This window comes from Nicotiana tabacum, chromosome 16, assembly GCF_000715075.1.
Source record: "Nicotiana tabacum cultivar K326 chromosome 16, ASM71507v2, whole genome shotgun sequence".
Taxonomy (NCBI): domain Eukaryota; kingdom Viridiplantae; phylum Streptophyta; class Magnoliopsida; order Solanales; family Solanaceae; genus Nicotiana; species Nicotiana tabacum.
The window spans coordinates 52455732-52469205 of NC_134095.1; the positions used below are offsets into that span (position 1 = coordinate 52455732).

The following is a 13474-nucleotide window of genomic DNA, read 5'->3' on the forward strand; positions in this document are numbered from 1 at the left end:
TTAGACCAAAGGGTATTACTTTATAACAATAAATCCCCCTGTCTGTTATGAATGAAGTTTTTTATTCATCTGCCGGATCCATTTTAATCTGATTATAACCTGAATATGCATCTAAAAAACTTAACAATTCGTGACCTGCAGTTGCATCAATCAATTGATCTATGTGTGGTAGTGGAAAAGAATCTTTAGGGCAGGCTTTGTTAAGATCTGTATAATCTACATAAACCCGCCACTTACCATTTTTCTTTGGAACCACGACAGTATTGGCTAACCAGTTAGGATATTTTACCTCTCGAATGGAACCACTTTTTAGCAATTTTTGGACTTCTTCTTGAATCACCTGATTCTTGAAAGTTCCCTGCTTTCTTTTCTTTTGCTTCACAGGAGGATATAACGGATCTTCATTTAGTTTATGAGTCATCACCTCCGGTGGTATTCCTGTCATGTCAGAGTGGGACCAAGCAAAACAATCCATATTAGTTTTCAAAAATTCAATTAACTTACCTTTCATTCCTTGGTCAAGATTAGCTCCGACATAGACTTTTTTATCAGGCCATTGAGCGAATAACATGATAGGTTCTAATTCCTCTATCGTTGTTTTGATATCTTCATTCTCTTCTAGTTCTTGAATGGTATCAAGCCTTGATTCTACATCTGTTCGCGCTTGTTCAGTTGAGGTTTGTATTGTGATTTCCTCAACTACCTTCTGTGATTGCTATTTGCCTCTACTTCTCATGCTTGTATCTGCAACGAAGTTAATAGCCCTGGACATATGTTGATCTCCGCGAATTTGACAAATTCCTCATCGTGATGGAAATTTGATAACTTGATGCAAGTTTGAAGGAACAACATCCATTTCATGGATCCATGGTCTCCCCAGAATCATGTTGTAAGTCATCTCCATGTCTACTACCTGGAACTTTGTATCTTTGACGACCCCTTCAGCAAAAGTGGTGAGTGTTACCTCTCCTTTTGTGACGACACTGGAATTATCAAATCCAGATAGAGTATGCGCCTTTGGTATTACTCTATCTTCAGCTTGCATCTCACGTAGCACTCTTAGCAAAATAATGTTCACGGAACTACCTAGATCAATCAAAACTCGTTTCACATTAGTATCATGCACAATTAAAGATAGTACCAGTGCATCGTTATGAAGGATAAATACGCCATCTGTATCTGCATCATTGAATGTAATATTGCCTTCTTCTAGAACATGCCGCACCCATTTCCCTTGGGTAATAGTTACTTTGGAAGTTTTGTTAGCTGCAGTATATGACACACCATTGATGTCTTCACCCCCACTTATAACGTTAACAGTTCTTTTGGGAGAAGGTGGTTTTGGAGGCTCCTGCCTGTTCTTCATATAAGCTTGCTTGCGTTTCTCGCTGAACAACTCAGTAAGATATCCTTGTTTTAATAAATGATCAACTTCACTTTGTAAAAATCTGCAATCTGCTGTTTTATGCCCGTGATCATTATGGAACTCACACCAATGGTCAGGGTTGCGCTTGTTTGGATTCGATCTCATTTCCTTTGGCCATCGAACCTTATCTCCCATGCTTTTCAAAACAGCTACGAGCTCGGAGGTGCTGGCGTTGAAGTTGTAACCTCCGAATCTCGCTTTTAAATTTCTATCATCATCCCGTGACTAATAGTTGTTTCGCTCGTTCCTAAATCTTGATGAAGAACCTGATTCTCTGTTTCTTGATCTGTGATCATGCCTTTGATTATCCTGTTTTGACCGCGAGTCTTTCCCCGCAGGTCCCATATAGGGCTCGTACATGTTTTTACCGGATCTTTTTTCGTTCTCTGCACGTCTTAAACGTATACTTTCTTCTTTTTGAGATCGGGGAACAGTATCTTCCTCAATCCTCAACTTCGTGCTATACCTGTTATAAACATCATTCCATGTTGTAGCTGGGAATTCTCGAAGGCTTTCCTTGAGTCTCCTCGTAGCTTCCGAGATTTTTTCATTCAAATTGCTTGTGAAACCAATAGCTGCCCAGTCATCAGGTACACGCGGCAATGTCATTCTTTCGCGTTGAAATCTGTCCACGAATTCTCTAAGCAATTCTGAATCTCCTTGCTTAATTTTGAAAATATCCTCCATTCTTTTTTCCACTTTTTGGGTTCCCGAGTGTGCTTTGATGAAAGAATCTGCAAACTCAGCAAAAGTGTTTATAGAATTTTCAGGTAAAAGGGAATACCATGTTAGTGCTCCTTTGGTGAGTGTTTCACCAAATTTCTTGACTAATACCGATTTGATCTCCTGCTTAGTTAATCATTGCCTTTTACGCCCGTTGTGAATGCAGTCATGTGGTCTCGTGGGTCTGTTGTTCCATCATACTTTGGAATATCAGGCATTTTGAACTTTTTTGGAATTGGGAGTGGGGCAGCACTTGGCTTCCAGAGTTGTTGCAAATATCTGTCCATGTCTACCCCTTTGATTATGGGCGGCACCCCGGGTATCTGCTCTATGCGTTCACTTTGCTCCTTGAGTTGTCTCTGCAAGGCTAGTATCAAATTTTGTAAATCAGAATTAATTACACTACCTGGTTCTCTCTCCTGCGGTTTACTGGGAGTTCCACCGCTGCCTGAGTTAACAAGCCCGAAACGAGGGTTTTCTATAGTGTTATTATTTGGAGAAGATGTGGGTGTTGCAACAGGTAACTGGTTAACAAGCGCCTCAACAGCTTTGTTGCCCTGAGCAGTAATTAATTTCTGCAAAGCTTCATCAACAGCTTCAGCATTTTCAAAGTGAGCATACTCGTTTATTTGAGATCCATCAGGAGTACCCTCACGAGATTGTCGTGGAGAGTCCTGCAGAGTTGGAACATGAATGTTAATATTCTGTGGGCCTCTCTGACTTTGTTGGTTCTCTTGGTTTCCTGGGGTGTTGTCATTGTTATTCGACATAATTGATGTAACAAGGAAGGTCAAGTGAAAAGAAAATAGATTATCAGATTCCCGGTAACGGAACCAATTTGTTTAACCAAAAAATAGAATTTCAGTCAAAGTTAGAATTTAGAAGAACGCGGGTTACTGATAATCAAAAGAATATGTAGAAGAAAGTAATTTAGAGTAACCAGAGTGTAATCAGGAGAAAAACAAGTGAATCAAAGTATATTCCAATAGTATCTCGTGTTTACAAGTAATCAGATACCTCCCTTTTATAGGTATCTTGAAGATATGCGGTTTCCCCAAATCATAACGAGACTATTATGAATAATTAAAGACATTGAATGCTACGTTACACAATCATTGTAATCAATACAAATTCTCTAACGTATCCAGTATTTAATGCTTGTCGAATTCCGTATCTGCGCTCTTTATTATGGTCAGATCCATTCCTTTTGATAAACGATTTAAATAGGTACGGGCGTTGAATCCTTCGAATGTCCTCCCGTGCCTCTTTCTTTGCCTTTGCTCGTTTCTATTGCTGCCCGTACCTCTTGACTAATTATAATTCTTTGACTATTTGACCAGTCCACGTGTCTCAACATGTCACTTGCATATATAAATGCAATTTTTCCCAATACAGATAGTCCCCCCACTTTCTATTTACTATTCACTGGTATAGGTGTTAATTTTAATTAATCTTTGCACGTTACTATAGTGGTATTAGTGACTCGACCTGTACTATGTGAAATACAATATATTGCCAATGATAATCAATAAAGTTTGCCAAATAACTTATTTCCTTGGTTTTAACTGACGACGTATAAAAAAGTTGTAGGCATGGAGTCAAGCAACCACGATATTCATGGTCAGATGGTCCTGAATATATCACCTAATGTCCAATTCAAAGCAGGTGGTAGATTCAAGCAAAAAATCATATTATCTGATGAGGAAGGGACACTATGGTGGCATGCACACAGTGGATGGCAACGTTCAACAGTTCATGGTGCACTTATTGTTTATCCCAAACAAGGGACTCCTTATCCTTTCCCAAAACCTCATCGCGAAATACCCATCGTTATAGGTACAATGAGATCTCTCTATAATAGCATTTTTATCATATAATAACCATTTATTACAAAAGCCAATTTTTTCTCAGAACTAATTTTTATATTGCGTTATAATATATCTTCTATAACAACACTTCACTATAATAACCAAAAAATGTGAAAACAAATTAGATTGTTATAGAGGGGTTTGACTGTCCATGCAAAGGTAAAACTAAAGCAAGTTTTGTTCATTTATTGCTTCAGCTAGAAATACATATGAAGCATACATTTTAAGTTTTATATTCATTCTAAACTTACTAACTTTAATTTATTGATTCGTCTCTAGGTACAATTTTTAGACTAATAATTACTCATTATCTTCAAATTTTGTATGCATGTGGATTTTATTTAGATTTGTCACCAACCCTAACCTACTACTTATTCCATTTTTATTTGGATTAAAGCTGAGTGGTGGAAGGAAGATATTAAGAAACTCGTGGATGAATTTGGAGCATCAGGAGGTCAGTCTAGAAATTCTGATGCTTTCACTGTCAATGGTCAGCCAGGTGATCTTTACCCTTGCTCAAAGAATGGTAAGTAAATCCTTGGCTATATATATCAGCAGAGTAAATGACATTGACTTATATTCTCATTCATCTTGCATCATACTCATTAGTTACCCGCGAAAATTATATGACAAATTTGGCAATAGAAATCTTGCATTAAACTCAAAACTTTTCCATTCTATTAAGTAGTTTAAACTTGAAAGTAACTTTTAAATATGGTCCTTCACTATATCAACTAGAATTCTATCCACTAATATTAAAAATAAATTTTTACAATAAGTTAGCCTACGACAATATGTAAATCTCATATCAAGCCTAATATGATGATTACATGAAAAATAAAGTAATAATATTCTATTACCTATTTAATTTTTATTACACTGTTAGTGTATATAACATAAACTCTATCGAGTAACATTATATCCGAGTAAATTTCATCAAAGGTCATTTAAGTTAAGCTTTATAATACGAAAGTTATTTTTCTTTCTGTTGTAACACAAAAATCATTTTTCTTTCTTTTGTACTACAAAAGTCATTTCAATATAGCTTAGTTAACAGAAATATAAAAGTAACCCTAATGCAAATTTTGGCAGGAAAACTGACGTGGCTATCCTAACCCTCTAATTTTTAGTAGAACTTACAGAAAGTCATCTTTTACTCCCGCCTCTCTTAGAAATACCAACAACATCACGTCAATTTTCCAGCAAAAATTTGCATTTTCCATTTTAATTCAAAGTTGTTACTCTATTTTACTAAATTAATTAGAGGATTAGGACATCCACGTGAGTTTTCCGGCAAAAATTTGCATTTTTCGGTCTTAACTAGGCAATATTAAAATTACTTTTGTGTTATAAAAGAAAGAAAACTGATTTTTGTGTTACAAAGCTTAACTTAAATGACCTCTGATGAAATTTACCCCATTATATCCCCCACCCCAACCCCCGACAAATATTTATCCCGTTTTAGGCCACCTTATTTCCTTGATATCCTTTTACTTACTCTTCTGTTTTATAATGGTTGTGTAGGAACTTTCAATCTAGAGGTGGAGTTTGGGAAGACTTATCTACTGAGATTTATAAGTGCTGTAATGAATGAACTTATGTTCGTTAAAATTGCAAATCACAATCTAACAGTAGTTGGAATAGATGGAAGCTACACAAAGCCATTGACACGAGAATATATTATGATAACCCCAGGACAATCAATCGATTGCATTTTGAAAACTAACCAAAAGGGTGATCAATATTACTATTTAGCTGCTAGAGCATATTCTAATGGTACTACCTTTGATAACACAACCACAACAGCAATTTTAAAGTATAAAGAGAAAGAAAACAAAAATTCATCATCTCCTTTATTTCCATATCTTCCCTCTTACTATGACACCTCTGCTGCTGTGAATTTTCAGTGCTAGCCTAAGAAGTTTAGCTTCCGATTTTCGTCCCCCTTGAAATAAAAAACAGAATGATTTCCACTATTTCAATCAATGCATTTCCCTGTCCTGAAAATGGTACAAACTCTACATGTCAAGAGCCTAACGGGACACGATTTGCAGCTAGTATGAACAACATAAGTTTTGTTAAGCCAACGTACGATATATTAGAGGCCTATTATTATCACGTTAACGGTGTTTTTGGGACAAAATTTCCTAGTTTTCCACCATATAAATTTAATTACACTGCTGATTACTTGCCTTTGGAACTTGAAATACCGGATTTAGGGACAGAAGTGAAAGTATTGAAGTATAATACTACAGTTGAAATGGTTCTTCAGGACACTAATTTGGTTGGTTCCTTAGACCATCCAATGCATCTTCATGGATATAATTACTATGTTGTTGGATGGGGATTTGGAAATTTCGACGAGAAAAAGGATCCTTTGAATTATAATCTTGTTGATCCTCCTCGAGTAAACACAATTGCTGTTCCTAAAAATGGTTGGACTGCCATTAGATTCAAAGAAGACAATCCTGGTAAGTTTTAATTTAAACATTTATTTTCATAGCTTAATTATTAGTAGGTGATTAATTATCACTTCATTTTATTATAAATGTTGTTTGTAAATTTTTAGGAGTTTGGTTTATGCATTGCCATATTGAGCGTCATATAACATGGGGCATGAAGACTGCATTTCTGGTGGAAGATGGCGAGCACCCAGAAGAACGGATGTTGCCTCCTCCTCCAGATATGCCACCATGCTGATTTTCCCCTGAAAGTTTCTTTATATATGTATATACTAGAGAACTTATTATCCGAGCTTCGCGCGGTCTAACATAAAAAAAAAATATAGAATTAGTTCAAACATTTACATTAAAAAGCTGTTGTAAATCTAAAAACTTTTCCAAACACATTCTTCGAATGAAAATGCATCCTTTAATTTGGTTTAATATATTACTGATCAGAAGCTTGTTTTTCCGTTACATTCTTCGAATCCTTGTGATCCCTGGAATTACTTCCATCATAGACTTACCAATAATTACTTGGCTGGCAAATCAAAACTGTTTATGCAACAAGTTATGTATATAATATGCAAATATTAAAGAGTGCAAAACTTAAAGTGCTAGAGTGTAGTCATTAGGAGATACTTGTTCATCAACATTTACCTTTAATTTTCCCGTCGAAGGATTCAAAACCATACTATTTCCTTCACATTTTCGACCCCTGACCTCCTCCATATATAGCTCCATAATTCTACCAACTGCAACAAACAAAAATACATTGGCAAATTAAATTATCTATTTGAAAAATGACATATATTCTCATATTCTTAGCATACAAATACCAAGAGATAGAGCGGACAAAAAATTGAGGTAATTAGAATGACGATTTGTTTTATAGTATCCACTTTTAGGCACATTAGATGATAATGTAAATGTGAGTCACTTGCAACAATATAGTTTTGCCTTCTATCACAGTCTATTAGTTATTTCCCTGTGATTTTATAGAATTCTAAAGAGGAAATAAATATTGAAAATACAAATTTCAGGCTCTAGTGAAGAGTTTCTTGGTATAATTTTCACTCATTCAATTCACAGTATAAATAAATAAAAACTAAAACGATGTATTTCTAGCATTTGATGTATATCATTTGCATGGTTAATTAATTTGAGTTTATTATGGCTGCTCATACAATAGAAGAGGAAGAAATGAAACTTCTCTGCATATTTTTCACGACCCAAAATTCAATTAGTTGTGATGACACTTAACCCCACCCGTCAGGTAAGCCAATTAACACAATCCAATTCAAATGAAATTTATTGAGAAAATAAATGATGAAATAACTGATCTTTTACGCGAAAATCCCAACGATTGGTAGTACAAATCATGAGCTTCTAAGACTTAGAGTTTACAAAGCTGGTATGAAAAAAATACATCATCTATTCAAATGTACATAAACGGATTTATAAATCTAAAGTTACCAAGAACAAGAGGCAGCTATAACCGGAACACAGGTACATCTCTAATGCCAGCTCCCGCCATACGCAGCAACATCAGCTCCAAAATTTGCACGCAAGATGCAAAACACCAAAGTTCAAGGACAACTCGTAACAATATAATAAAAATAGTGCAAGTAATAACTCAAAGATATTATGCTCAGCTCGTTCGCAATTACGGAAAATAGGTATGCTTTTCAGGTACAATAGTAAAACCCAAATCTTTTACCGAAATTATCAAAATATGAGTATATCAGAAAATTATAATTTTTCACAAAATCTTTCAACAACAGATAAGATATTTCATTCTCAGATAGCATGTGGAAAGTACATCTATGTGCCTACCTATCATTGTGCAGATGAAGTCATGAATGTCGCAATACCGTATAGCATGAGGAAATGCATCTCTATGCCTTCATGCCACGTAAGCATGTCAAATGTCATTGATAAACCCATGTACTCATACTTTCAGAGTACTCAACCTCACTGCCTCATACTCAGTCACTTGCTCACTCGGCACTCGATACTTGCGCTCACTATTAGTATGTCAGACTCTGGAGGGGCGGATCCTGCCCAAGCGCTAATATAAGTCAACATAACATGTTACGGAGTGTAGCCCGATCCCATAATGGGACAATAATGCTTGTTGCAGCGTGCAGTCCGATCCCATAAATGTCACTCACAACTCGGCCCTCAGGACCAACTCCATGATCAATATCTCCAGTATCTCGGGCTCACAAATCTCATGCTAATCAGCCCAAACAATGATAACATGTTATAACAACAAATGATAGCAGAGACTGAGACATAATGTGCAAATGAATGAATATGACTGAGTATGTAATTGCAATTTAAGCAAATAACTCAACAATAGGGATGACCTCAGTAGGTTTCAACAAAATAAGCATATAGCCTAAACATGATTTCTAACATAATTAACAACTCATATAATCAAACAAGTTGGGAGAACGTGGATGTAACAAGATATAACAGCAAAACAAATCCGATCATAATCTAATAGTCAACTAGAATCATGATTTTCCCGGTGCACGCCCACACGTTCGTCACCTAGCATGTGCGTCACCTAGCATGTGCGTCACCTCAATACATCTCTTATAACATAGTTCCCAGGGTTAGATACCCTCAAATCCAAGTTTAGATATGTTGCTTACCTCGAACAAGCCAAATTCAATACTAAGCAAGCCAAACAATACTCTAGAAATTCCATCTCGCGCATAACAACCTCCGAACGGCTCGAAACTAGCCAAAAGCAACTCAAACAAATAATGCCTAAGGAAACAATCTCAACCGATAAAGGCCTAATCTTTACACATTTACTCAAAGTCAACCAAAAAGTCAAACCCGGGCTCGCACCTCGGAATCTAACAAAACTCACAAAATCCGATAACTCATTCAATTACGAGTCCATCCATACTAATTTCACTCAAATCTGACTCTGAATCAATGTTCAAAACTCAAATATCCACTTTAGGAAAGTTTTGACAAAACCCCCCAATTTCTCTTTTGAAATCATCAATTAAATGCCAAAAACAAAGATAGATTCATGAAATATAATCAAAGCCCAGTAGAAAACACTTACTCAATTTGTATGGTGAAAATCGCCTCCAAAATCGTTCAAATCCAAACCCCCCAACTCAAAAATGTGATAAAATGTCTGAAACCTTCAAAATAGAGTATTTATAAGCACTGCCCAGGCGAACCCTTCGCGCACGTGAAAAAACCATCCCAGTCTGCGATGAATAAAACTAACTGCCAACAAAAATGCCTTACATGTTCGCGATGCTTCCCACGCGAATACGATTCCCAAAAATGCCACACAACTCGAACGCGGCCCACATATCGCGAACACGAAGAAGAGTGCTCCAGCTCCCAGCCCACCATCGCGAACGCGACTACCCAAAAGCGGACGCGAAGCTCGAGTCCCACATACACCGCGAACGCGACTCAACACTCACGGACGCAAAGACATAAAACAGCCTAGTCCAAATCCTTATTTGCGATCGCGATGACTCCCACGCGAACATGATTCACTCCAGACATTCGTAAAAACGAGCAATTTAAAATGAGAGGAAATGGTCCGAAAGCGATCCGAAACTCACCTGAGCCTCTCGGGATCCCGTACGAACATACCAACAAGTCTAATAACATAACACAGACTTACTAGAGGCCTCAAATCACGCATAACAACATCAAAACCATGAATCGCACCTCAAATCGAACTTAATGAACTTTTGAACTTTTAACTTCCGAAACTCGTACTGAACCATATCAAATCAACCCAGAATAACCTCAAATTTTGCACACAAGTCCCAGATGACATAAAGCTATTCCAATTCCCGGAACAATAATCCGAACCTAGTATCATCAAAGTCAACTCCCGGTCAAACTTATGAACATTCCAAATCTTTAAATCGCCTACTTTCGCTAAATAGCGCTGAAACCTTCTAGAAACATCCAAATGCAAATTCGCACATATGCTCAGGTCCAAAATCATCATCCAGACCTAGAGAAACCATCAAAATTCCGATCCGGGGTCAAATACATAAAAGTCAAACTTTGTCAACTCTTCCTAGTTGAGAATCGTTCTCTCAAATCAATCCCGAAATACGTGAAAACTAAAATCAACGATTCACACGAGTTATAATATATCATATGAAGCTACTCAAGACTTCAAACAGTTGAATGAAATGCAAATGCTCAAAACGACCGGTTGGATCTTACAATATTACTCTGGAAAAGAGAAGAGCTTTCTGGCTATGCATAGAAGTATAATGTGCTTCATCGAACAACGGAAGCACCAAAATTTCTCCAACGGCTTCCATGTATGGTTTAAATTACAGTTGTTCGATTTATTCCATTTATATTTACAGACCTGAAATTTTAACATGTGAAATGCGATGATCTCGAATGTGCAATGAAAAAGGAATTTTTATGGTCTAACCTTTAATTAGTAAGAGTTGTCATGAAATTATCTATCCTGCAACAAATCTGGAAGTCAAGCCAGATCAATTCGAAATCAGATTTATAAATAAATCTAAATCCATTATTCGATTTCTCCAACAACAAACACCACCACCACCACAACAACAACAACAACAACAACAACAACAACCCAGTATAATCCCACAAGGGAGGTCTGGAGAGGGTAATATGTATGCAGAACTTACCCCTACCCGAGGAGCAGAGAGGCTGTTTCCAGGAGACCCTCGGCTCAAGAAAGTCTCCAACAACAAACATTAAAGATAATTAATTCATGATTAGGATACCTGGCCATCTATATCGGGGCTTCTTTCTCCCTCTTGACATTTAACAAGAGCAAGGAAAACAGATTAAAGGTAACTTTAAATAAGAATTAGAAGGCTCGGATAAAACCCTTTAGCAACGTTTCCTAGCACCCATTATTTTGCAGTATTGTTGATAACGTCTCATTCGCAACGTTTCAGGTTAAGTAATAAATGCTAATGACGAGGAATAACATAAATACAATATTTTTAGTTTTTATAAGCGCAGTTCCTTAGACCCCGTTTGGCTTAGCTAATTTAGATAGCTGATAATCATTAGGTGCTGAAAAGCACTTTTAAGTGCTAATGCTGATTTAAAAATAAACAGTTACGTGTTTGGATAAAAGTGCTGAAATTAATAATAAGCAGCTGAAGAACTGGGTATATGAAGAGTTTGTTTTAAAAAGAAGTATTTTAGGGATAGAATAGTAAATATTTTGGTCAAAATTAAAATGCTTATAAGCTAAAATTTGATAAGTTGGGGGAGACCAACTTATGGCTTTTGGCATATTTTTGGCTTATATGCACTTAACTTATAAGCACTTTTCATTTTACCAAACACGTAGATAAGCCAGAAAGTGTTTATAAGCCAGTTTGATCAGTTTATAAGTTTGGCCAAACACCCTCTTAATAAGGAGAGGTGTCACATCAATTTTTTCATTCCTTACTTTATTCTAGTTATGTCACGCATAATCATATTTCGATGAGCATACACCATAACTAGTATTTCTTCCGGTTCAAAATAAGTAATTTTTTAGATGTTTTCACACGGATTAAGAAGTTCACCTTTTAACATTAATTAACAATGAAATTGACTATGTTAATCTTTACTATCTTTTCACATAAACATTCCTAACACATACTCCAACACTATTTACTCCAAGGGCAATATACAAAAAAAATAATTAATTCATTCTTGAAATTTGAAAAATCACTTATTTTGGACCACAAAAAAAAACCAAAAAATCACTTATTTTGGAGCGAAGGGAGACTAAATAGAATCTCCTCTTACGTGATTGGCAAACAAAATAGTAAAAAACGAAACTGCCGACACCAATCGCCAAAAATAATACCTACATTATTGATTATTGGGAATCTTACACAAATATCTCAAATAAATCTCAACTTACCAACCTCTAGCCATTAGTCATAGATTTACCAAAACTAGCCAACAAAAATTGAAAAACCAAATAATAGGGTTCTTTCTCTCAAAGAATTACATGCAAAAATCACTTTCTATATTTTTAAGCGTGATTAGCAACATTAAATACAAGATGGAAAGAAAATTTCATGGATGCGGTAGCAAATAAAGTGATGAAATACAAAAATCTATACAATATTCCAAAAATCTAAACAAAAAAGGAACTTTTTCAATGGGTATAGTTGAAATTCATTGAAAATATATAGATCAGTCAATATACAAAATTTGAGGAAGATTGGAGGTGGTTTGGATTGATTTTGTATTAAAATTCGTAATTAAATCGAGTTCAAAAAAGTCTTCTGCGACACATGTATCAAACATGTATCACGCATGTATCTCACACACAAGTATACATGGATATACATGTGATACACAATTGATACAAATATGATACATATGTGATACAAAAATGATACACAGTGTGATACACATATCATTTTTTTCATATTCAGCTTTTACTTCGAATTTTCAATTCAAACCACCTCAAAACTTCACCAAATCATCCAAAAACTGAGATTCAAGCTCCTTAAGTTGTGCTCAATCTATTCTAATAACACCCACTCAAAACAAAGCAAAAATTTGATTTTTTTTTTGCTATAAATAGCTAATTGGCTAATATTAGTAATATTTTATCAATTGGCCAATTTTTGAAACGAGCTACTTATAAATGAACATAGCTGTTAATTTCCCTTGATTATTCCATGTCAAAAGGCAGTTTTCTAAGTGGGAAAAGATTCTCTTTTCTTATGAAATAGAAGGGCCAAAGATATTTATTTTTTTTTGTTGATAATATCTGAATCAACTCATATGCACATGTTATCCCTCCCCCACCCCCGACAAGCATCAGATAACTCCGTTCCCCATTATAGATGGGAAAAGACCAAGTTATGTTTTTTTCCCTCTGAAACAAAACTTCTCACGAATTTCACACCATCCCATGGAATATCTTAGAGAAACCAAACTTCGTAATGAAGTTCTCCTGTACCTACAAATAAACACATACAAAACCCAGCACGTAATTC

At 35.8% G+C, this 13474-nt stretch overlaps 2 protein-coding genes across 2 annotated transcripts; both read left to right on the forward strand.

The window, feature by feature from the left end:
• Positions 1–3741: 3741 nt before the first annotated feature.
• Positions 3742–5930, forward strand: LOC107822644 (laccase-14-like). The gene is made up of 3 exons (XM_075232091.1): positions 3742–3985; positions 4415–4543; positions 5542–5930. Exons 1-3 carry the CDS (start codon positions 3742–3744, stop codon positions 5928–5930), a joined length of 762 nt encoding a protein of 253 aa, XP_075088192.1.
• Positions 5931–5980: 50 nt separating this feature from the next.
• On the forward strand, positions 5981–6717 carry LOC142161687 (laccase-15-like). Its single transcript, XM_075232092.1, has 2 exons — positions 5981–6488; positions 6587–6717. The coding sequence occupies exons 1-2, from the start codon at positions 5981–5983 to the stop codon at positions 6715–6717; spliced, it is 639 nt and encodes a 212-aa protein (XP_075088193.1).
• The last annotated feature ends 6757 nt before the right edge of the window (positions 6718–13474 follow it).